The sequence below is a fragment of the Lygodium microphyllum genome, chromosome 28, assembly GCF_053477565.2.
Source record: "Lygodium microphyllum isolate KBCC chromosome 28, Lygodium_microphyllum_v1.1.10, whole genome shotgun sequence".
Taxonomy (NCBI): domain Eukaryota; kingdom Viridiplantae; phylum Streptophyta; class Polypodiopsida; order Schizaeales; family Lygodiaceae; genus Lygodium; species Lygodium microphyllum.
The window spans coordinates 31,024,118-31,050,039 of NC_141162.1; the positions used below are offsets into that span (position 1 = coordinate 31,024,118).

The 25,922-nt window shown below is 38.9% G+C and overlaps 1 protein-coding gene and 1 pseudogene across 1 annotated transcript; both read left to right on the top strand.

Annotated features, from left to right (window-relative positions):
• Nucleotides 1–687: 687 nt before the first annotated feature.
• On the top strand, nucleotides 688–1,111 carry LOC148011308 (putative pyridoxal 5'-phosphate synthase subunit PDX1 pseudogene; annotated as a pseudogene).
• A 4,481-nt stretch (nucleotides 1,112–5,592) lies between these two features.
• Nucleotides 5,593–12,812, top strand: LOC148011309 (peptide methionine sulfoxide reductase A3-like). Its single transcript, XM_087670052.1, has 2 exons — nucleotides 5,593–6,290; nucleotides 12,408–12,812. Exons 1-2 carry the CDS (start codon nucleotides 5,727–5,729, stop codon nucleotides 12,657–12,659), a joined length of 816 nt encoding a protein of 271 aa, XP_087526178.1. The 5' UTR covers nucleotides 5,593–5,726; the 3' UTR covers nucleotides 12,660–12,812.
• Nucleotides 12,813–25,922: the final 13,110 nt, after the last annotated feature.

A 25,922-nucleotide genomic window follows, 5' to 3' on the forward strand; every position in this document is an offset into this window, starting at 1 on the left:
ATGTATGCCTAGAAGAGGCTTTGTATAAGAGAGATTACAAAAGTTGTATGCTCCAGGATGCTCTAGGAAGAGATATCCTAAATCCCATAAGCACAGTGAGGAAGAGTAGAACCTCCGAAAGCTATATAAGCATGTACTTGGCTCTATTTTCAATGCAAGCTATTATCATTTTGTGACACTCAAGATTGTGTTTATGAGTCCAAGTTAATCTATCTTGGAACCTAATTCACTTGAGTTACAATTCTTTATCTCGGTCATGGTTTATGTGTATGACCTCCGTCCACCATAGCTAGCATAGTTCTAGATCCGTGTTTGTCAACATGGTATCAGAGCCATGGTGAGCTATGTCTAGCCACACCCATTCTCTCTTCTACTTCTACTACGTCATTTTTTGGTCCTCACAGTGGCCCCAGCCTCCTCAGCAATGCATGCTTGCTCCGCATTCACCACATCCATGATGACACCTCCTCTCAGAATCTGAGCAAGGCCCACCTTAACGGCGTAGGATGATTTCTTCGGGTCTGAAATAGGCCCATTCCCATACACGGCAACAACTCCATTGTTTGCCATTTGCGAGTGGAATCAGTCCCGGTAATCTAAAAAGCACAGCAGACCACAGAGAGGCGGTGAGGGATGTGCGCAAGAGAGTGTACCACTGATATAAGGGCTGAAGGTGGAGTTGCGAGAATGAGTGACCCCGGCCTGATCAAGGAAATCAAGAATGCAGTCACTATCCCTGTTATGGTAAAAGCAAGGATTGGGCATTTTTGTTGACGCCCAGATACTTGAGGCTATTGGTGTTGATTACATCGATGAAAGCGAAGATTTAACACCTGCAGATGATGTTAACCGCATAAACAAGCACAATTTTTGTATTCCTTTTGTCTGTGGATGTCGAAACTTGGGAGAGGCTTTGCGAAGAATAGCAGAGGGTGCAGCCATGATCAGAACAAAAGCTAGTCACGAACTGTGGAGCTTGTTGAAGCGTGAAAGGGAAGCCCTCATCGCAGTCGGTATCAGCAGATCGAAAGATGCCATCAGATCAATCGCGCCATTAGATCAGTTGCGAGCCATAGAGAAGCGACGCCTGCAATTCGTCATTTCATCTTAACCTTATCCTAAGGTTCACAAATTTTTTTTTTAAAAAAAAGGCTCTTTCACACCTATTCACACCCTCTCTATTCAACCTCTTTTCACACTAAACTATTTTGGACTGAAATTTGTTTGCATTGAAAAAGGTCTATTGTTCTAGTCAGAATCTTGATCTCAAAAGTGAGTTTATGCTTCAGTGATTAAAATCCTTATAAATCTCTAGTTTATTGTAAAAGGATAGACACTGCCCGAGAGTTCTCGTGGTAAGACCTCCTACTAAGATGACTGAAGTAGAACATATAGCAAAGTTTAATGGTGAAGGCTTCCATGCCTGGAAGGAAAAGACCATGTATCACCTAATGCGGAAAGACTTGTGGGACCTGTTTGAAGATGATGCAGATAACAAGAAGGAAGATGATGAAGACGGGTTTGTTGAAGAAGACCAGTTCAAATCCAAAGAATGGAAGAAGATGAATAATAAGGCACTAGGCATCATTGCCTGGGGATTAAGTGATGATGTGTTACACCATATATCTGGCATTAGAAATGCTAGAACCGCCTGGGAGGAACTTGATAAAATGTTTGGTACTCAAGCAAAGAATTCAAAGGTAAAACTTCTCATGCAGTTTTATAAACTGGATATCAAAGACAGTGCTTCTATGACCATACACATTAATAAGTTTAAGAGTTTAAAAACTCAGCTTGCATCTCTTAAAAAGAATATTGAGGAAGATGAAGCAATAGCCGTACTGCTTGCAAGTGTAAACAAGGATCCATATGAAAATCTTGTGTCCACTTTGAGTAATGTTCCAAGCCTCACACTTAAAGATATTGAGCACTCACTACTCGATGAAGAAGGCAAAGTAAAAACCAAGAATGCAAAAGACAATGTCTCATCATCTAGGGAAAATCTTTTGTACACCAAAGGAGCTGCTGGACCTAAAGGAAGAGGTCGAGGATTCATCAACAACAATAACAAGGATCGGATTACATGTCACTATTGTGGTAAGACTGGCCATGTAGCCAGTGAATGTTTCCACAAGAAGAGAGCCCAAAAATTGCAAAATGATCATCACCAGAACCAATACATGGAAGAAAGAGAAGAAGAAGAATATGCTTCCACTACCATCAACAACTCTGACAGACTGTTTTGAAGAACTTTCATTGTATCTTTCATATATATTTTTTTTCATAGTGGATCTTTCTTTTCCTTAGTGAATTTTACAACCCTTGCCAAGATGTAAAGTCTCAAGCTTTAACTTGACTAGGCTGCCTATGAGCTAGTCTTCCGGGCCATGTTATCATGAAGGGGGGGCAAAAGCCAGCAAGTGTAGGGACTCATCATTTGAGGGGGGGTGTTGAGAAATCAAATGATGTATGCCTAGAAGAGGCTTTGTATAAGAGAGATTACAAAAGTTGTATGCTCCAGGATGCTCTAGGAAGAGATATCCTAAATCCCATAAGCACAGTGAGGAAGAGTAGAACCTCCGAAAGCTATATAAGCATGTACTTGGCTCTATTTTCAATGCAAGCTATTATCATTTTGTGACACTCAAGATTGTGTTTATGAGTCCAAGTTAATCTATCTTGGAACCTAATTCACTTGAGTTACAATTCTTTATCTCGGTCATGGTTTATGTGTATGACCTCCGTCCACCATAGCTAGCATAGTTCTAGATCCGTGTTTGTCAACATGATAGTCTCCATGAGGTAGCTATTGATTTGCTTCTAAGAGTAGGGTAGATGTGTGACAAATGACATACCAATTTGCTTTGTTTTAGATGATAATGATGATAAGTGGATATGACCTTTGACTTGACACATTCCTCCCATAACTTGAAGTGCAATTATCCATAAGCTTCCCAAGATGGACATGCTCCTCCACATCCTGAAGCTAATGTTAGGATAATCGCATAAGAGGACAAGGCCTAATGATTGAGATTGAGTAGTTCTCAACAACACCTTCATGTTGATGGTGCTCTCACCAACTTACCTTAATGCCAGTGTGTGGTGATTGAAAGCCTACCAAGTACATTAATAAGAGGTATTGATGCGTTGAATCTAAAAAGGTACCCCATCCATAGCCTATTGTTTTTTGGATAGGCAACCTCCAAAGAGCATGCTTGTGTATTTAAGATGTCAACCAAAGGTCTTGGACATGGCTTGGATTTGGTTACTAGAATGAGACCAAGTGGAAACCTCCAAGATAATGCAAATTCATTTTGACCTTGTGCACACCATCCAGTGATTTGCTAACTCTTTTAAGAATCACATGTCTCAGCTTGTGGTTAGATCATAGGATTAAATCTTCTAGAGCATGATCATGTAGTTAGGCTATGAAAATGGTGCATTGTCCTTATTATTTTATCATAGGCAAATAGCACACGAAGTTAAGAGCATAGGTTTAAATCCATGCTTCCTTTTTTTTTTTTGGTTGGGGGGGAGCAAAGTCTTCAATTGCATTGGTATTTTGTTGACTAAAAAATGGGATTCTTGAGAATGTGGATTTCACCTCAAAAACATTTGTTGTATAAGGAAAAGCCCCTATGGGGCTAGAATCTCCTCCTTCCATGTGAGCAAAATACAAGTAGTCTTGATCTGTCAAAAATGACTTTCACAGTGCAAAAGGTATATGTTATGGGGGTCAAAATTTACTCTGGCTTAGTATAGGACACATAGAGATGGTTAGCTTCTTGAGGATATAGGGTCCACATCATGTCATCACTAAGTCACAACCTTAGATTGGCTTCCAAGTTTCAAGCTATTGACAAACATGATAGGAGGAGATTCAAGGGGCCTCCAGTTACATGAATTAATTGTTACCCAACTTGGAAGCCAACCTATATGCTATGATTGTGTTTTATTGTTGAGATATCACCCACCTCCTTCTTTCCTTCAAAAACACATATAGAAATTCACCTATAATACCATTTATGCCCAATAAACTCCTCTATATGTCCATTCAATATGAGTTGTATGAACAAGAATACTTATTTGGTAGATCGAAATAGCCTCATATGAGCTCTTACGATAATGTGATAAATTAAGGCAAAAATACCTTTTGTGCACATGAGAGAGAGAGAGAACAAAATTTAGTCAAATTGAAGGTTCTAGCAATACTTTCTAACGTTAGATTTAATTGAATAATCAATAAGATGGTTCACAGAGAGAGAGAGAGAGAGAGAGAGAGAGAGAGAGAGAGAGAGAGAGAGAGAGAGAGAGAGAGAGAGAGAGAGAGAGAGAGAGAGAGAGAGAGAGAGAGAGAGAGAGAGAGAGAGAGAGAGAGAGAGAGAGAGAGAGAGAGAGAGAGAGAGAGAGAGAGAGAGAGAGAGAGATATTCATCTTTACTATTAGTTAAGGGGAGGTTGGGGGCGGGTGCCACGTGGCAACCCCCAACCTCCCACAAAGAAACGTGGGGGAGGGTGCCATGCGTCTAGCACCCGCCCTCGCCGCGAAAATCGCACCCGCCCAAGCGCCGGGGCGAGTCTAGGCGCGGAGTGCCTAGTATACTCTACTAAATAATCATAAAGCTATACCTCGAATAGTTACAACATGAGGTGCCACTTTTGTGTGGGTCATTGGATTACCATGAGATGCATGCATCAAATGGAGGCCAAGGACCCCACTACTCAAAGTATTTGCCCCTTATGTTGTATAATGATGAGGCTTGTTGTCCATCCAAGGAATGCCCACCCATTCAAAGCCCTCGTACATTGGTATTATTACAAGCATCGAAAATTTACCATAATTTACACTTCAATGGCATGACTTTAATGATGTGGCACTTAAACTCTCAGTTCAACTTAGGTCCTCCCTATTACCATGGGGAAAAGTTGTGTTCACCATCAACTCCATTGTTAAACTAGAGCTACTCATCACATGAAGTTTTCATATTGGTATGACAAAATAAACTATGCTAAAATAGCAATTATGTGATGCCACACCCTGGTTAGACCGGTGCTTCATGTGCATCAATTTACTTGTAGTGGATCACTTTTGTTGAACAGATCCTTTGGGATAGTTCACTTGGTTCGTGCGGGCTATTAGCAAAGTGACAATAAGTTTTCACAGTTAATAAAAGCTTTCCAACCATTGGAGGGGTTGGATCATGGTTTTTATCGACTTGAAAAGGAAGTTAACTTGGCTAGGTCCTTATTGTCAATTCTCCCTATTATACAAGCATTACTAGCCAAGGCCAAACCAATGTAATGCGATTGGATGCTGCATCACTTAGATGATGCTGAAATATCTTACAATTTCTCTCTTAATACAACTATCGTGTTACGAAAAAAGAAAGGCCAAACCAATGTAATGCGATTACATTTATTAATCGGATATTGATACATCTTTTTGCAACTTAATCTTTGCTCATTTCTAAGGTTTAATAAAGAAAATCTAGAGATTGTAAACCACCCCTTTAAACATCGAATTATTTGTGGTTTACCGCCTTAGAAATCAATGGCAAGGCGGTTTCATGTGGGGTGTGATCCAAGTGGCGAAAAGCATCTGGCACGTCTTCCCGGTAAGTTTGTTGGTGCTCTCTTGGCTTGGAATCTCTTCTTTGTGTCTGTCTGTCTGTCTGTCTCTCTCTCTGCGTGTCCTTTTCTCTTCTCGAGAGGACCAGCAGGGCTGCCATGACGGCGCATCTGAGCTCTTTAAGTGCTCTGCATCCGGCCATCATCACGCTCGTCTCGTCTTCTTCATCCTCCTCCTCCTCCTTCTCCCCGTCCGGCCTGTCAAGCCTCCGGCGCCTTCCCTTCCCATCGGCCGCCCGCCCGCCCGCGTTGTCTCCCTCTCTCTGCACCCCTAGGCCTCCCCCTCCGGCCGCCATGAGCTCCTGGCTCAACAAGCTCGGCCTCGGCGGGAAGACCGCTGCCTCGCTCACCGACACGGCCGGCCAGAGCATCGCTCAGGGCCCTGACGACGACACCCCCGCCCCTGGCCAGCAGTTTGCGCAGTTCGGTGCTGGCTGCTTCTGGGGCGTTGAGCTCGCATTCCAGAGAGTCCCTGGTGCCACCAAGACAGAGGTGGGATACACCCAGGGCACCGTGCACAACCCCTCATATAATGACGTCTGTGGAGGCTACACCGGCCATTCTGAAGTCGTTCGAGTCCAGTACGACCCTAAGCAGTGCAGCTATGATGACCTTCTGAATTGCTTCTGGGAGCGGCACGACCCGACGACCTTGAACCGTCAAGTAAGCTCCCTCCATAAATTTTAATACACGAATGCCAGGTTGGATTAGGCCATTTTTGTCTGGTTTTATTATTGCTGCCTCTTCTGAAGTACTGAAACGGATGACCAGCCTAGGGCTTTGGCTTAGCAAAACTAGTAAGAATTTCTAATTTGCTGGCGTTTCGTCAAATCTAATGTTCCAATCTTCAAATTTTTCTGGCATTCGATTGTTTCTTAGAAATGTCAGTACATCCACTGCATGCCAGTTTTTACATGCCACTGTTACAGCATTTATAAACTTGAAAATAGTTCTTTTGTAGGGAGGTTATGTAGTTTGTAAATAATTGTATACCTTCAACCTGTAAATCTCTGGAAAACCATGTTTCTGCTATTTACTTTTCTTGAAAACAAGAACCTTAGTTTCTTTTGTACTAAACAAAGAGGGTGAATGGTCTAGCCATTGCTCGACACATTGGCAAGCTCTATGGCTTGCATGGTTGAGTATTGGCGTCATCTTTTATTTGTACATAGTCAACATTCACCTTCAAGATGCCATCTATTGTGAGACTATTGTGCAAGGTGATATGCAAGAATGGACGATCTTTCTAAAAGTCATCCGATAAGCATTGCCAAAATGCTGTCAAACACCAGCCTTCTCTATTGTTGGTTTCCCCTTGCAGCGTCCCCCCCCCTCTCTCTACTCAAAAAAAAGAAAGAAAAAAAAGAAAACTAAAAATCCCAAACCTCAATGAAGAAAAAAAGAGGTCATTTTTGAGTTTCAAGAGGTGAGATCTCAGCATTAGAACTCTTTTCAAACACTTTTTTCTTAAACGAAGTCAAGTTACGGACAAATTGCCTTGCAAGAAAGTGAGGAGTGGGTCAAAAGGACGGAACAAGGCAGCCATGGTAATGAAAACTCGATGCATTTGGGTGCAAAGTGCTCGTGGCGTTTTTTGGGTCTAGTAGGCTGAAGTCATCGATGAGGTTTTGATTAATTCAGGGTTGGATTGCAACCTCTCAAGGTGCAAGAGTTGTGGAGCTTTGATGATCAATAATGATGTGAGAAACTACTGAAATTTTAGCAATTTGTGCCCTTTCCAATTTTCAATCAACCTTATTTGTGAGAGGAGCAACGGAATGGGTTAGTAGGATCGATTTTGGCAGGCAAGGGAATGAATGCTTAGTAAACTTGGGGTACAAAGTTTGTCGTCATTCTTAACCTTAAGGAGATTGAAGTTATTGGCTAAGTTTTTGTTTGATTTAAAGTTGGATTGGGATCTTCTCTTCGATGTTAGAGCCAATCATCCAATGATCAAGTACAATGTGAGAAATAGTTGAAATTTTAAGAATTTTATGTGCATTTTAAACTATTCTCATAAAGCTAAAGAAATATCGAAGTGGCTGGAGCAAGAGTACTCCAGCTCTTGTTTGTGAGGATTTACTTTGCTAAGTTCTATACTATTGTTGTGTTTAGTACTTGCAAATTTAAGTTTATTGCCCTTTGAGATATCAAAGGTTGGTTTCATAAGCAAGCTTGGCTCTTTGCATGGAGATCTAGGGAGCTCCAACTTTTCTAGCGAGACCTTAAAGTAGAAGCTAAAGAAATATGTTAATATATGTTTCATCAGGTTTGTGAAGTTACCATCCACGTATACTCTTGTTATTCATGGTTGTGACCTTACTATGCTTAATGTTGAAACCGAGAGTTATTGTGATGATACAATAGACAAAGAATGACCAAGGTGTATGCTTTTCAATTACTTTATATCGAAAAAACCTTATCAAATTTGTTTCTTAGGTAATTGATGGATATCTAGAAAATTGCTTTAGAGTTAGCTATTGATGCATCGGTCTCAGGTCGCATGGTGGTTAGGACGAATAAAATGCCCATTCATATGTACATGACTTGTTTGGATGTATGGGATTGGAACTTTAGTATATCGGGGTCGGACGGCTTGCACATAGAAAGAATCAATGTATTGATCATTATAGGTTTGTGCAATATGCCTATGTAGGTTGGGCTTTCATATGCTATTTGTATGGGGATTTCTAAATTTCTAGGGGATTCCTTAATTGTAAAAGTTTTCTAATTTTTAGAAGCCTTGGATTGGCCTAAAAGTGCTAAACCTAAGAAATGGGGATGGTGTCCATTAAATAGTAAGTCTATGTTTAGATTGTTTTCACTAATCTCATTCGAGAACTCTTGGCTCAAAAAAGAAGGTATAAAGAAGAGATAAGTATTAAGACATTTTGTCGTACAAGCTTCCAAGTATCCTTCCACTTATTTCACTTCATGATATGTGGTTAGACACTTGTCTTGTGCTAAGTGTATATTTATCCTACAGCAGGAATAGCTCACTTTTTTTCATTCTTTACTATAACTTGATACACAACAATTGAAGATAACCCAAAGTTAGTCATAGCTATCTGCCTATATCCTTGTCCAGTAGAGGATCCCATCATTGGATCATCGATGGATCATGCGGCCCTATGGGATTGGCTCAAATCTAGAGCTTGATCTTTTCTCTTTATGAGCTTACAATATTTTTTCCTAGTGTACGCGCATCGGTTGTGAAAAGCAATGGAAGTATGGACAAAGCTTGCTTCTTTGTACTATCAGAAGCCCACTGGATTACTCTTGACAAGAAATTACGGATACTCATTGTTGATGATTCTCCTTCCATAAGAGGGGGCACATCAGAGAGAGGGAGGTCGAGCTGGAGTGAGCGTGAGTGTGACGGCTGGAGAGAGTGTAAGCAGAGTGAAAGGTACGAGTCAATTAGAGTATACCAACTATGTGTTGGTACACAAGGACCAAGAGGGCCCATAGCAGAGAGAGAGAGAGAGGGTTGAGTTGGAGTGAGCGTGAGAGTGTGACAGCTAGAGAGAGTAGGCAGAGTGAAAGGTACGAGTCGATTAGAGTGTACCAACAATGTGTTGGTACATAAAGAATAAAATGTATTTATACTTAGGGCACGTAAAGGGTGCGTTCACATGTACAATGTGTGTGTACTATACACGGAGGTTATCGGGTCTTTATATCCCAACAACCTCCCACTTAAAGGTCTGATATGAACCTCTAACTAACCAGCTCCCACTAGTCGAATGCAATGCTCGCGCTGAGCTTTGCTTAGACTTTTAGTGAGAACGTCTGCAGGGTTATCTTGTGTTTTAATCTTGGTCAATGTGATTTGACCATCTTCCAGAATCTGTTTGATGAAGTGATATCGCACATCTATATGCTTTGTGCGTGAATGATACATGGCATTCTTAGCTAGATACACAACACTCTGGCTATCACATCCCAAAACTGCAGTACCCATAGACATGCCGAGATCATCTGCAAGTCTGCTTAACCATATAGCTTCCTTAGAAGCTTTAGTAGCTGATATGTATTCAGCTTCAGTGGTACTCAATGCAACAATGTTCTGCAATATGGAACACCAAGAAACAACTCCACCAGCAACTGTAAAGACATATCCGCTAGTGGACCTACGAGTGCCCAAGTCGCCTGCCATGTCTGCATCACAATAACCTTGCAAACTAAGTGCACCCTGCCCATAGCAAATACTTTTTCTTTGTGTACCCTTAAGGTATCGAAGAATACACTTGATAGCCTCCCAATGTGCTTTGCCAAGATTTGACATAAACCTGCTAACAACTCTCATTGCACGAGCAATATTTGGACGAGTAGCAACCATAGCATACATAAAAGGGCCACAAGCTGATGCATAAGGAATTCCCTTCATAGCATTTACTTCCACGTCATCCTGCGGGTTATTGGCTTTGCTAAGCTTGAGATAAGGAGGTAAGGGTACCCCAAAAGGCTTAGCTTCAGCCATGTTAAATCTGTCCAGTACCTTGCCAATCTACTTTTCTTGAGATAAAAACAGCAATTTCTGCCTTCTATCTCTACGAATCCTCATATCCAAAATATGTCTGCATTTCCCAAATCTTTCATGGAGAAAGCTGATTTCAGCTGATTTTTGAGAGCATCCAAGCTAGTCTTTCCTTTCCCATCTAGTAACATATCATCCACATACAAAATAAGTATGATGGGACTGCCATCTGTATCCTTCTTCATGTACAAGCAATGATATGCATGGCTGTATGTAAACTCATGAGATAGCATAAAAGTGTCAAACTTTTTGTACCATTGCCGTGGTGCTTGTTTCAGTCCATACAGGCTGCGTTTTAGCTTACACACCATTTGCTCTTTTCTAGGAACTACAAAGTCCTCGGGCTGTTTCATGTAGATTTCCTCATCATTGTCACCATGCAAGAAAGCTATATTTACATCCATTTGATATAGCTCTAATTCCAAAACAGCAGTAAGAGCAAAAAGCACACGTAAAGTGGTCATCTTCACAACAGGTGAGAAGACCTCTTGGAAGTCAATCCCTTCCTTTTGTGCATACCCTTTGGCAACTAGCCTTGCCTTGTACTTGGGTTTCCCATCAATTGTCTTTACTTTGTACACCCATTTGTTTGGAAGTGGCTTCTTTCCCTTGGGTAGTGACACAAGATCTCAAGTAGCATTTGCATATAGAGATTTAATCTCTTCCTGCATAGCTAGCTCCCACTTATTGCTGAATTCACATGACTTGGCCTCTTTGTATGTAAAAGGCTCACCCTTATCTGTAAGCATCAGATAATGCAAGGAGGGGTCAAATCTATGTGGTTGCCTTCTTACGCGTGTAGACCTGCGTACCCAATGATCAACATTTTTAGGAATTGGGTCTACATCTGGAGGTATATTATTCTCAGCATTTATTGGCTGGTGTAAACCATTTTCAGCATGCTGTACAACACCTTCATTTTCATTTCCAACACCTGCATTTTCATAATCAGCAAGCCTATCTTGCTGCCCATGACCTCTTTGTGCTTCTATTTGCTGTCCATCATTATCTGGCTTAAAAATAACCGGCTGATCATCAGTTTCAACGCGTGGTACAACACCTTGAGGCTCATTTTCTGAAGTAATGGGTGGCTGCAAACTCTGAAATTTCACCTTTTTCAGATCTTCATTAGAGGCTAAGGTGCCTTTCAGCAATTTTGCCTCATTAAACTCAACATTACAGCTGCGAATAATTTTCTTGGACTGAGGTAACTACACTCTGTAATCAAATTCACCCTCATCACCATAGCCCATGAAGATGCCTTTGGTGGATTTTGGGTCAAGTTTGTTTCTCAGCTTATCCCTAACATGTACAAAAGCATCATAGCCAAATATGCGAAAATGATCATATGAGGCCGATTTGCCAGACCAAACCTCCTCAGGGATGCCATTATTTAAGGACTCGTTTGAAGAGTGGTTGCAAATGTGAACCGTGGTTTTGAGTGCCTCTCCCCAAAATGCACAAGGGAGTTTAGCAATGGACAGCATGCACCGCACTCTTTCACACAAAGTCCTGTTATATCTTTCAGCCACCCCATTTGAAGAAGGGCTGTAAGGGGCTGTAAGCTCCCTCTTAATACCATGCAAGTCACAAAAGGACTTGAATTCAGTCGATGCGCTCTCACCCCCATTATCAGTTCTCAAGCATTTTAGCTTTCTACCTATCTGAGTGGTCACAAATGGGCTAAAGTGTGATCAGAGATGCTTGGGCACTGGGCTTAGCCTGGCAAATAACAGGATTCGATCTGGCAGTGACCACCCCATTTGATCTGGCAGTTGAAGGGTGGTCACACGAGTGTTGGAGCAATGGCATGTGAATACAACTTGCGCAAAATGGGTTTGGGTAGGACGAAGTATGGAGTGCATTTTTCATGAGTTGTGAAGTTTAATGAGGTACTCTCAATCTATATGAACATATCCTTTTCATTAGGGGATTTTGACTAGCCTGACAGACTTAGGCAGGTTCAGTCTATCCAGTGAAGCTAGAACCTGACTGGTGGCTGGACCAAATTGCCTTATCCGAACAAGATCCCACATGTGCACTGTGATTACAATTGAAACATAGGCTTAAAACAGGCTCTCTCTCTCCCCCTCAGTTTTCTATTCTATTCTTTTGACCATGTGTGTCTATGATGTTAGATGATTAGCTTTTTTGTATTTTCAGAATGTTTGTGAAGAAGTCCATTGATACAGCTATTGAAAATGAAATGATTACTGAGCTTAAGCGGGCAAGTATTGCAGGGTAATGACGTGGGTACACAGTACAGATCTGGTATCTATTTCTACACCCCTGAGCAAGAGAATGCCGCTAAAGAGTCCATGGAGAAGCATCAGAAGAAGTTGAACAGAAAGATTGTCACAGAAATATTACCTGCCAAGAAGTTTTACAGAGCAGAGGAATACCATCAACAGTATTTAGCTAAAGGAGGCCGTTTTGGAACGAAGCAATCAGCTGAGAAAGGTTGTAACGATCCTATTCGTTGCTATGGTTAAAGCCAGAAATATTCAGTTTCTATACCCGTGTAATTTATAAGATTCTGAGGATCAGTAATTAGCCTGTGCCAGCCAGTCTTGCTGTATTTTATTACTCTATAATATAATAAGAGGCACGAACATTCATAATAAATCTGCTGTATTTATAGTTTCCATGTGTCCACAAATTCTGTGAATACACATGATTTTATTCTCTTCCTGAAACCATCCTGTCACAGCTCTAAAATGTGACATAAGTTGATTCAATTTTGGCATACCTTTCAAAATTATTGGAATATTGTCCCAGAGAATGCCATGGCTGTTATCAGGCTGTTACTGCAACTATCAGTTGGATTGACCCATGAGAGGCGCTGTCAAATAATTTTGGCTCTCTTACCTTTTCAGCCAATTCCACGTGGAGTTACTGATGCCATTTTTAAAGATGTGTTAGATTCTCCTACTTTTAGGCTCTCTTTGGTCTTCTTTGTTTTCTAGCTAGATGTTTCTTTTATTGTGTTTCTTTCCTCTACTCAGGAAACATAATAGTTCTTGGAGCTTTAGATGTATATATTCTTGTGTAGGTTGACTTGGTCTTCATCTTCATGATCTCTTTTGGCATCTGCTGGAGTTCATTTGCAGCGCATGCTTGGTGCCCTTGAGTTTATTAATCCATGGCTTGGTGCCCTTAAGAGTTTGTTAACTTGTCTCAATAGTTTTATTTTACTCTTGATCCCACCAGAGATGGATTTCCCCTAGTTCTAGGATGGATGAGAGAGAGAGAGAGAGAGAGAGAGAGAGAGAGAGATTCATGTCCTTTAAGATACCTAACAGATGTAAAGGACCAACACCATACATCATTAGATATCTAGATACAAAACTACTTTTGGGTGCTAAAAGCATAGACCTATTTGATCACTACATGAAAATCAAAATAATCAAACCCCATCTAAAGATGGCCCTCTTCTTAGGGGTCCCTCAAAGCTCTTAAACGAGAGTCTTGCCAAGACAATAGATCATCCACTTGCCTTCCTTTCATGTGGCCTCCATCTTCACAATCTTTTTTGGCTTCTGCTTGAGCTCATTTGCAACATAGCTTGGTGCCCTCAAGTTTGTTAACTTGTCTCCAAAATTTGATTTTACTCTTGAGCCCACCAAAAACAGGGGTGACTTTGTGATCTTGTTGATGGATTTCCCTTGGTTCTAGGATGCACAAGAAGCTAAACTCCTTGATCTTCATCTTGGTGTTGATGCAATAAGTTTTGGTGTGTTTCTCTAGGTGCTCAATGCTTGCAAGCTCCCCTTTTGTTTCGTTGTGCCATCATAGACATTTGACTCTTTGTTCTTGAAGCTCATGTTTAACAAACCGTGTCAAGGATTGAGGTGTCAACAAACAACATATGTTTGTCCCAAAATAGGATAGGTGGTGATGATCAATATGATTTTCTACTTTTGTCCTCGACTCCCTTGGATATAGAAGTCTTTGGACCACTTGGGTGTTGCATATTCAATTCATGCCATTGAAGAAAATTAGAAGCATCCAAATTAGGGTTGGGTCTTCTAGCAACATATTACTACATTGAAGTGCATGGGCAAGGCATCTTTATTGTATGTAAATGTCATATGATAGCTTTTGGCTTTTTGGAACCTTTGTTTTGGTAGATTTGAGCAGATATCACAGGCTTTCATTGAGGAGGTTGGGCTTTTCCATGGTAGTGCACAAATTTAGACATCTTGGTGGAATGTGTTGAATTTGATATAATTCTTCAAAACTCTATATTTATTGTTTGCTCTTATTTGATTGATTCTAGTAGGAGATCTTGCTTTTCAATTGTTTGGGTCTTCCTAAGTCTAGATAAGGGGAAATCTCTTTACTTCGAAAGGTTTGATCTCTTCCATATTGCTTGCTTAGGTATGAAAATGTTATATGCAATCAATTCAATGGGTGGCAAGATGTTGCAATTCTTGGCTAGTCTTAGGTTTCCTCATCTTTTTGTATTTGCTAATACTTTTAGATCCTTACAAGTTAAAAATTGATATGGGGAAGATTGGACGAACATATTGGGAAACATTTTTCATTGCTAAGATTAAAGGATTCATTCCCATGCTTGAGGACTCTCTGAACATTCTACCAATGAGGTTTAGCACAAAATGGTGAAGGATAAGAGATACCCACATTTAACTCCACTAGAGAACTTCCAAACCTACTACTATGACAACCATAGTAAAGTAATGGTTTTATTGCTTGGTTAAAGTATGAATAGGATGTTCAATACATAATTGAGGTGGCAAATATATCAGGCTTACTTAAGCACCTTTAGGGAATTGTTTTTTTAAAAAAATAGTAAATATTATAATTTAAAAAACGTTTTTTCAAAATTTGCTTCAAGCTATATAAAGTTGATGATTTAGTTTCAAAAATGGTTGTGAAAATATAACTTAAAAGTTTTTGCTTTATAACAAAGTATTTGAGAAGACATGAAGAAGGAAAGAGCTTGGGAGGAGCTTGAAAGAACCATATTTTTTTTTGAAATAGAGAATTTTGATAAAATATTGCAAATATCATAATGTTATGCAATATCATAATTTCATAACATTTCTTGGGGGTTAAAAATCAACTATCCCTAGTTGATAAAACAAACGATACTACATGGGTTTTTGGCTATATACTAGTACTGGCTAACCTTAGTTTAGGTGTATTTGATAAATGGCAGCTAGAAAAATTGGTGCAAAAACATGGAGTTCATGTAAGAAAAACAAAGGTCCAAAAAGAAGATGCTTTTCAATGTTATTTTCGACCACAAAAGCTTAATATCATTTATAAATACTTGCATGGGAGAGAGACTCATCCATGCATGGGGGTCATTGTACCCAATCTTGTACCATGCATGATTTTTGAATTTCTCCTCTCTTCTCTCTATTTTCTTTCTTATTCCATGTGAGTTTCTTTCAATTTTAAGTTAATAATTTATTTTTGTATATTGAAGGTTCTCAACTTACTCCTATCGAATACATATAAACTAAGATTTACAAAATAATAACGATCAAGCCTTCTAGGCCTTATAAAACGATAGTATCCAAATAGATAAATTGTGCATAGATGCATATATTTTCCTTGCGTTAAGAGGTGCACAAAAATATAATTACTCCACGCTATGAAGCGCTCAACCATAATTATTCCTACATATCAAAATGTGCTTCCACAAAAACATTTATTCCACACAACTTCACCCAATAATTTGCTCACCATAACATAAAGCGTATTAGTATCCTTTCATCTATCTACTAGGCATAATTCGACCAATGCCACATGTATATACTTATGCAATAAGTCATGGATCATATGACAAATAGAGAAAATTGACACAAAAAACAAATAAAGTAAAAATCATATTATTTTTATAGTGAATTTTAGTAAAATATCATAAATATCACAATTTTATAACAACTCATTGCTCATTGATCTAGAAATAAATAAGCGAGGTTAATTATCTAGTCTTATGGCTCCATTGCAAATCAATTTCCTTATGCCTTGGACCACAAAGTAGCCTAAGCAACATTAGACACTCTATCTCCTCATCCATCTTATTTGCACTATATTCTAAATTATTATCATAACACAACATCGTTGATCTAGGTTAGCCTTGGTAGAGACCATATTGTCAAAGCTTGGACCTATTGATATGGAGCATCCATGGAAGCTACTTCTATTTGGGCATCTTTTGAATGCTTTGTTATGCCAACAGTGGAACCATGGAGGCCCTTGTGAGTACAGGCGTGGTGAGGAAAGATTTTTGTGAAGTAACAAATAGTCAGTCCATAAAGTAGCCCACCCGACATCACCAACATCAGACTCTCAATTCTCATCTAGCATAGGTGTAATACTACTAATCTAGGTTCGTCTTTGCAAAGGCCATATTTTCAAAATTTGAGTTGAAAGCAATGTGTCAAGAAAACATAATGTAATAGTATAAGATGAACTCTTAATATCATATGAATAGCTTCTTTTGTTAAGATCCAAAAACACATATCTAATATTCAATTTGATGAGCATAGTCAAAGAGACTTAAGTTGACATCTCAAACTAATGTCCAACGCATCTTAAGTGGAATCATTCTACATAATCTATGCACAATCAACACTATTATTATGCTTTGTTGGCACGAGGACCTAGATCTCTATGTTGTAAAAGGTAATCAATTATGAGCTTATTGGGGATGCACAAGAAGAGAAGAAGAAAAGAACTGAAGTCGATTGATTGAGATGGATGATAATAATGAAGTTCTTAAGAATGATAATATCATTAAGCATACTACCATTGCCAAATATACATTTGAGGATATAAGGATAGCACAATAGCCAAATGATGGTGATTTACAATAATGAGAGTGTGGGAAGTATCAATGATTTGGTGGATGATAGTGATGATGTAGCCTAGTATGCAACTTCCCTCAGTTTTGTATTTAGCAAATGGTATTTGCTATGAAAAAAACTTATCACCCAATTTCATAGAATCGATAGGTGCTCTTGATTGGTGATGATAGCTATTTTTTGATGTAGATGGCGTACACTCTTGACATGTTACAATCAAGGTCCCTCCTGATGATTTTTTGACTGTGGGACCTGAAAGGACAGCCCTCAAATGTGTAAGGACTACCCCTCAACCTTCTCATTTAATACTGTCGGTTCTTACCTTAGTGGTCTTGGGTTGCCTCCTCCAGCAATAACATGTATAGCTCAAGCTATATGCACATAATAGAATTCCACTTTTCCATGATAATGATGAGGATGGCTTCGTGGAATCCCCTCATACATGCTTCTTGCTGCTCTCTTAGTCTCAGTATTCTTTTTCTACTAAAGAAAGTGACAAAGGTACTATGAGACAATTGAGAAAATTGTAATGGCAGAAAATTAGCATCAAACTAATTAATAATAATAAAATAACAAAGTTTATTAAGTAGCACACCGCAATACAATAGGCACCCACTCATATGAGTTTAAGGGATGCGGTCCTTATTATAAGCAATGCCAACTTACATCATTTTGCCACGGCTCATTGATATGTAGAAAGGAACACGACGCAACATAAATAGATGTCACTACATCAATAGAGGTTTGAGCACAATCCACTCAATCTATGCATTTGTGGTAAGTGCAATGTACCTACCATGTACCTACTAGCACGAGGAAGGGTGAGAGAGACGTGTGCATTGCCACCATGAATCCTCCTTGCAAAAGAGTGACTTTACATCTCTCAAATAATAGATGTGCTCCATGTGCACATCTATTTTTGGAGAGCGGATATCTTAGAATAGGAGTGACATATCATTTATAAATGTAACCTTTTCTTAAATAGTCCTTTTCACCCTCTAGCACCACATTTTCTAGCATGTTTTTGCACCATCTATACTTTTTGAAATCCTATTTGAAGGTGTTGAAAAATCAAGAAACACTTTATGGATGCCACATAGGGTTGGTGTTTGGTTCATGAAATTTGTCAATTATATGATGTGTAAATTAGAATTCTATACCTCAAATGTTAGAAAAGTTAATCAAATTGTAATTGATCAACTTGCCTTCTTTGAGAGGCCCTATTTTTGCAATTACTTACTTTGATTTTTCTTTAAAAAAAAAAAACCATGTATAAATGTCATGCCTACTCTATATCTCCTCACATCCATTAAACTTCATGGTAAAATTCCATGATAATTCTCAGATTTATTATATTTTTAGACATTTTCAAATTTGATATTATATTTTTCAACACTTTAATGACATAGATTATTCAACTTCAAGTAGTCAAACCATCTTTGTACTTGATGATCTCCAAGTAGGATAGTGTATTGACTTTTAAAGCATTCAACAAAGAGTCTTCTCCCATAAAAATCTACCCTCTCTCTCTCTCTCTCTCTCTCTCTCTGTCTCTCTCAATGGGCAACTAAATTTTTTAATCATATGATGGCAAACAAATTAGCCTTATTGAAACTTAAGTGATCAAATTAATTATTAAAAGAATCAATTATCATTATAAATGAGTTGGTACCTGCATCTTAGCTTGAAGAGATACCTCTAATCTTGATCCTTTGTTTTCACCTTCCAAATATTTTTTTGCAAGTTGACCATTTTGAACCATCTCACTTTTACTTGCTTCATTCTATAGTCTATTGACCTTATAATGGTACATTTCAATTTGTTTGGCTCATATGGAGCATTTATATGAGACTTCGAAGGAACACAACCTATCTTAATCAAGCATGATTCTAGTCTCAAATCATCTCAAACCTTTTGTCTCACATGCATTAATGTCATTTCCATGTTGAAATGGAATAGAAGCGAGTACCAATGCTATACTGGTCTAGTTCAATACCTTGAAGATAACACAAAACTACTATGTAAGACACTTATGCATGCAATCATATCCACAATAGATTATTTATAGTAATGAGATTCAAATTAGGGGATGTAATATTTTTAATGTTATGTTACACTTTCTACTATTATATGAAAAGTGTGATTAATATACCTATTTTAATCACATGTTACATCCCTTATCATAACTTCTTCCATGTTATTTCCTTTTCTAGAGTTAGTCATTTACATGCACACTCACTAGATTTTATTTAAACACCCCACAATTTTTTTGTTTTATCAAGACATGATACATGCATGAGACCTATTGCATGCCATTTTGGACATTCATCACATTTACGAAGATCCATCAAGTATTCATCACATGGTAAAAGACCTTTATGGAACTGTTGTATCATACTTTGATGAGGCATAAGTCTATCAACGTGATATTTTGTGTTATGCAGATAATTATTGTTTATTGGGATATTAACATATATTGAGACCATACTCTCATATATGTAGCATCAAAAAGCATCATAGCTACCATGACCAAGAATTCTCTAAAGCCTATTGAGATGAAACACAATTAGTATATATATAAGCACAATAAAAAATAGAAAAGTCCTTAAACTTTGAATGTAACATCTAGGAATTCTCTAAAACCTATTGAGATGAAACGCAATCAGTATATATATATCTCTTAAACTTTGAATGTCTTTAATGGATTTAAGTTTGACTCATGGATGTAGAAATGGCATACCAGAATCCTTTGAGCCAAGTGACATGCAACATGAGCCACTTGTTGAAGCATGTATTACAATAGAGCCTCCTAAAGTCATGGCACCTCCATTTGATTATATGGATCCTTAGGATTTTGATGAACCAGAAGAGGGAGCTAAGGTAGAGTCATAGGAGCTACCACTAGTAACTGACTTGGCACTTGAAGCTCAATAGCACTTTGATAGAATGCTCTAGGCTCTTCAAGATTCCACTTAGAAGGTGCTAGAGTATCCAATTGACTTGTAGGGAGTAAAAGCACAAAGAGAAGATCTAAATAAGCCCATTATGAACTATCATCAGATGCAAAAGAAGAAAGAGTCCATGATTCTTTATTTCAATGTCTACTAGGATGCTAAATTTAGAAAGCCATTGTCACTCAACACAGTCCACTAGAGGCGGCTTGCAAGGTTCCTAAGGAGAAAAATCAAAGAGAGTACCTCATTGAGAAACCATGAGAGGTGTGGAAACTCAAACTAGAACAGAGATATCCTATCCTTGGTAGATGAAGTGGCCTATTTTTCTTTTTGCTTTTCCAATTAGAGGGTAGATATACTCTATTTCCCTTATCCAAGAAGACATGGTGTGACTATGATGTTGAGTAGCATGGTATATATAAATTTCCTAAATTTTCTAATATCAATCCTTCATAGGAGAGTAAAATCTCTCTCTTTGAGTTACAAAATATGTGATTGTACTTTAATAAGTTTCTTAAACGATTCCAAAATATTTAGATCCAACATTCATAATTACTTGTAACTATTATAGTCAAGCTCCTACAACAACCACCAATTCCCTACAAAAATGGCCTAGCACCTTTGTTTTTTGACATCAACATAGGGATTATCTGCATTGTCGAGGCAATACTTCATCTCGGAGCTATATTATTTCCATTCTACTTTGTAGCCTTGTTAGAGGATATTGTGGATAACAGATTTACCTAGTATAGACATCCCTCTTGTCTAAATTCACTCGTTCGGCTCCAAGAATAAGTCAAATCCTATCTTCTCAATAAAGGGTGTATTTCATGCACCTTGTAGCCACTCCTTGAGGAGTGAATCACTTGTATTATTTGCACATTTATTCCCAAAAAAATAGAAAAAAAAGAGATGAAAAAAAGAGGGAGAAAAAAAAAAGAAAGAAAAAGCTCTATGATTGCTTAGGTACACTCACCTTTCACAACACCTAGGGATTCAATGGCTTTGATCGGTGGGCTCTATCTAACCCTCTAGCTCTTCCCTTCATAGTCTCGGGGCACATCAAGGGTAGGATATTCTATGCTTGCTTGGATGACCTATCACCCTGAGCCTTACACCATACAATTACTCTTTACTACCTAGCTCCTTAAGGGTGGATCAATACTTTAAGATTTCTTGGACTTTGATCCATTTCCAAGTTGCAATTGCACACACACAAATCACTACATAAGAAAGTTGGATATACTCCTTAGGGAGAGCACAAGTTGGCTTGTAGGATTTTTTGGGGAAGACCATTTGAAGAACCATCAACATCCGTAGTCTCAATATCATCACTATTCCTTGATCCCTTCTTTAGCAGTGCCATCGGTGATCATGTAGCTATCATCTTCCCATCATTGAGCCACAACTTTTTTGGACATCATCCATAGCTTTTTTGGACATCATCACTATTTCTTGATCCCTTCTTTAGTAGTGCCATTACTAATCATGTGGCTATCATCTTCCCATCATCGAGCCATAGCTTTTTTGGATATCATCCATAGCTTTTTGGGATATCGTCACTATTTCTTGATCCTTCTTTAGTAGAGCAATTAGTGATCATGTGGCTATCATCTTTCCATCATAGAGCCACAAATTTTTTTGACATCATCCACAGCATTAGCACACATGTTGCCCTTGTCTGCTTGAGTTCATCATCATCATCATCGGCATTCCTTACTTCTCCATTTGGATTACTTCTACATTGGTTGTTCCTAGCATTCTGCATCTATCTTTGATGTGAGTGCCATGTGACTAGCACATGTCTTGGAAGGGGACAATGTTAACAGAAAATGTTGAAGGCTATAATCAAAGGCAAAGTCAACAACAAAAGTCAAAGCATGTGTTGGGATTATTTTTGGAGCTTCAACGTATTATTTTTTGACACTTCTATTACTTTTGTACTTCGTGGATATCACATTATTATCATGGATATATCATTTTATGAGAGATCACTCCCATGCATACTATATTTATCATTGGTAAATTTTTTAATCACACATGTAGATGTTGTGTGGTTATGCATATGGAAATGATTCCAATAGCATAGGATAGGTCAAATTAGGCTAAAATAGAAGCATACTTCAAGGAAAGACAGACCTAGATCCCACAAGATGATAGAGTGCCTGAAAGAGAGTGAAACCCCTAATTCACAATTATAAAAACCCTAAAACACAAATGGGGTGCCACCTTAGAAAAGTGGCCTAGCCCTAAATTGTAATCTTGTTCTATATTAAGAGTGTTAGGTCTCAATTGTATTTACCTTTTTGGTGCATCCATGCTTTGGAAGGTCTATTAGTGCAACTATTGGAGCTTTCCATTTACTTCTTCTATTTTATCATCTTGTTTCCATTGTTGATGTGTGTGTGTGTGTGTGTGTGTGTGTGTGTGTGTGTGTGTGTGTGTGTGTGTGTGTGTGTGTGTGTGTGTGTGTGTGTGTGTGTGTGTGTGTGTGTGTGTGTGTGTGTGTGTGTGTGTGTGTGTGTGTGTGTGTGTGTGTGTAAGGGACTGAGGGAAGGTAAAGCTCTACATCATTTTCTTGTTTTTCTTCTTCTTCTCTATTAGCTTCTCTATGGTTGGTGTGCTTTAGTAGTGGATGCAAAGGAGCGATGGACATTGGATCATGTTGCTTGGGTCATGGAACCAACTTCAAGCATTCAAGCTTTTGGACTACAATGTAGAAAGGTAAGTTGGTGAGTTTACTACACCTTGAAGCTAGTCTTGTGTCCTTTTCGTGGGATAGAGAGGAGGATGCATGGTTAGTTAGGGTGGAGCATCAAGAAGACAAGACGAGAGATTATCACCGAAGTGAGTTACACCTTTTGAAATAATAGAAGTCCACCCAATATCTTGACTATTGTGTATTAGCCTCAACAACTTCAATCATAGCACATGAATCCTTTTTTTAATTAGTAAAAAGAGCATTAGAGAAAAGCTCATTTGGTGCATTGTCAAACACATTCCAACTAGCTTTCAATACACTTTAATCCCTACAAGTTTGTGTTTTCATGAGCTCTAATGTGATTTACATAATCGTTAGTGGAGTTGTAGGTAATCACATCACTAAGTTCAACGACAAGAGTTGCAAGACATATTTTTTACTTTTGATAACATTAGGAATATAAGCCTTCTCTTATTTCAATCGAAGCTTTTAATATCTTGGAATCCTAATAACTTTCGTCATATATGTATTCCAATTACTAAATCCAATCTTATTCAAACTAGATTTGTGCTTCAATTCTTTTTTGCTATTTTCTATGAAATAATGTTTTTTGCAATATCTCTTCCAACTCATTGAATTAAACCTTCTTCCTAAACCACTAGCCTATTTACTTATGACCTATTAGCAACTAAAGATTATTAGGGTTGTATTAGAATAGCATAGGAGGCTACTTACAAACATTTTTACCTTGAGAATTGATCTTTTTGATATGGCCTTTTTGAGCCCTTTGGCCTTAAAGGTTAGCATCATAAGGCCCAAAAACTATAAACCTAGAACATGACCCGTTGTGGGCTCATAGTTCTCCCCCCTTGAGAGACCACTTTTTGGAGATAGGGTTGCATGTGCCCCCATCTTTGAAAGTTGAATCTAGTTTGGGTCTCTCTCTCTCTCTCTCTCTCCAAGATCCTTGTAAACCTTTTCTCCAAATTCACTTAATGAGCATAAAATTTGCCCTTTTGGCCACAAAATGAGTCAAAAGGCCCAAAAACCTACAACATGACCCATTCTAGATTTGAGATAGACCACCCATTATCTTGGAAAATTGGTTTGCTCTAAAGGGCCTCAAACACACAATGGGTCATGTTTACAATGGCTATAGGTTCTTTGGGTTTTTTGAGATTTTTTTTGAGCTCAAGAAGTTTGAAGTCTACAATTTCAATGATTTTTAATAAAAAATTTCCAAGTATCGATAGACTTAGTGATAGAATATATGAGAGAGAGAGAGAGAGAGAGAGAGAGAGAGAGAGAGAGAGAGAGAGAGAGAGAGAGAGAGAGAGAGAGAGAGAGAGAGAGAGAGAGAGCGGAGAGAGGGAGAGCGGAGAGAGGGAGAGCGGAGAGAGGGAGAGAGAGAGAGAGAGAGAGAGAGAGAGAGAGAGAGAGAGAGAGAGAGAGAGAGAGAGAGAGAGAGAGAGAGGGAGAGCGGAGAGAGGGAGAGCGGAGAGAGGAGAGAGAGAGAGAGAGAGAGAGAGAGAGAGAGAGAGAGAGAGAGAGAGAGAGAGAGAGAGAGAGAGAGAGAGAGAGAGAGAGAGAGAGAGAGCGGAGAGAGGGAGAGCGGAGAGAGGGAGAGAGAGAGAGAGAGAGAGAGAGAGAGAGAGAGAGAGAGAGAGAGGGAGAGCGGAGAGAGGGAGAGCGGAGAGAGGGAGAGCGGAGAGAGGGAGAGGGAGAGGGAGAGCGAGAGGGCGAGGGCGAGGGCGAGGGCGAGGGCGAGGGAGAGGGAGAGGGAGAGGGAGAGGGAGAGGGAGAGAGAGAGAGAGAGAGGGAGAGGGAGAGGGAGAGGGCGAGGGCGAGGGCGAGGGCGAGGGGGAGGGGGAGGGGGAGGGGGAGAGAGAGAGAGAGAGAGAGAGAGAGAGAGAGAGAGAGAGAGAGAGAGAGAGAGAGAGAGAGAGAGAGAGAGAGAGAGAGAGAGAGAGAGAGAGAGAGAGAGAGAGAGAGATTGCCAACTCTTTCAAGATAAGAGTATGGTTTATTTTCTAGTTGTGATGGATTCAACCCTTTTGCATGCTTAAGCCATCATTGACATACCACAATTGGCAGACCTTAGCTACATACAATTTAGGGAATTTGATGCAAATATTAGTATTAAAAATTTTGAAGGTATTTGAGAATATTTTTATGACTTATCTCCAAACTTTTCTTTGGCTTTTTCTCACGCTCATGTGAGCATAAACACCATGGTAGGGTAACCTCATGTATAATGATCTTAGGGATTGGAACATGATTGGCATGGGGGAAACTTCTTAGGAGAGGTATGCTTGATTATTATGTGATAATCCATACAATTGAGTAGAAGCCAAAATCAAGATAGCTCTTATAGTTTACTTCAAATCAGTGTCATAAAGGGTTGCTGACAAATTTAACGTGCATCCTCTAACGATCTCGTGTGGTGTAATGACTCTTCACATATATGATGAGTCAAGAAGTGTAGAGAATCTAACTTTGTAACCATACCCACAACATTTTTATTGAACATATATAAAGAAATCAAAAGAATCTTTTATCCAATCCCATAAAATACATGCTTTGAAACAATTCATTACATGATAGAGATAAAGTACTTTGCTCAACATCACTACTAAAGGTGCAACTTCATCATCTAACCAATTAGGCCTTGATGGATAGGAGATCTACACTAGAAACTTCAATAACAAAGAGGTTTACCCATTGAAGCATGTGCATCATATTGCCCCTTTAACAAGTGATGCTGTAGAGAATTTAATCACACTTTGCATTAGAGCCAACCGTGCAAATAAAAGCCTTTTTTTAAACAAAGTGGAGATGTGGAATTGAATCCTTGGCTTGATATATGCCCATGAACAGCCTCTCAAATTCATCCTTGCCAAATACTTGACTATATAACAAAAATATAGACCAAACAATAGAAATCTAGGATTACTTATTCTTGATTTATGCCAAGAAATAGGTCAAATTATATTAGTTCCCTCTTCTAAGTATTATCCCTTCCTTCTAGGGTGGCCTTGCCATAGAGGTGCTTAGACTCACCCCACAAGAATGTATAACACAATAAATGCTAATTGATTTAATTGTAGTGCATCGAGGTATGTTGCTCTTCACTAATCGCATCCTCAAATTGAATTCACATCTCAATTAAATTTGTATGGCCCACATTCAATTTTAAAGCCACTTTCCAAAATTGTTAGCACCTAATGTTAGCGATGAATATTGAAATGAATAACTTTTAGA

What these genes read in the sequence shown, in the direction of transcription:
- LOC148011309 (XM_087670052.1), top strand. Translation starts at nt 5,727, where the DNA reads ATGACGGCGCATCTGAGCTCTTTAAGTGCTCTGCATCCGGCCATCATC. An exon ending in CGACGACCTTGAACCGTCAA is followed by an intron (nt 6,291 to 12,407) that starts GTAAGCTCCCTC and finishes CAAGTATTGCAG; the next exon opens with GGTAATGACGTGGGTACACA.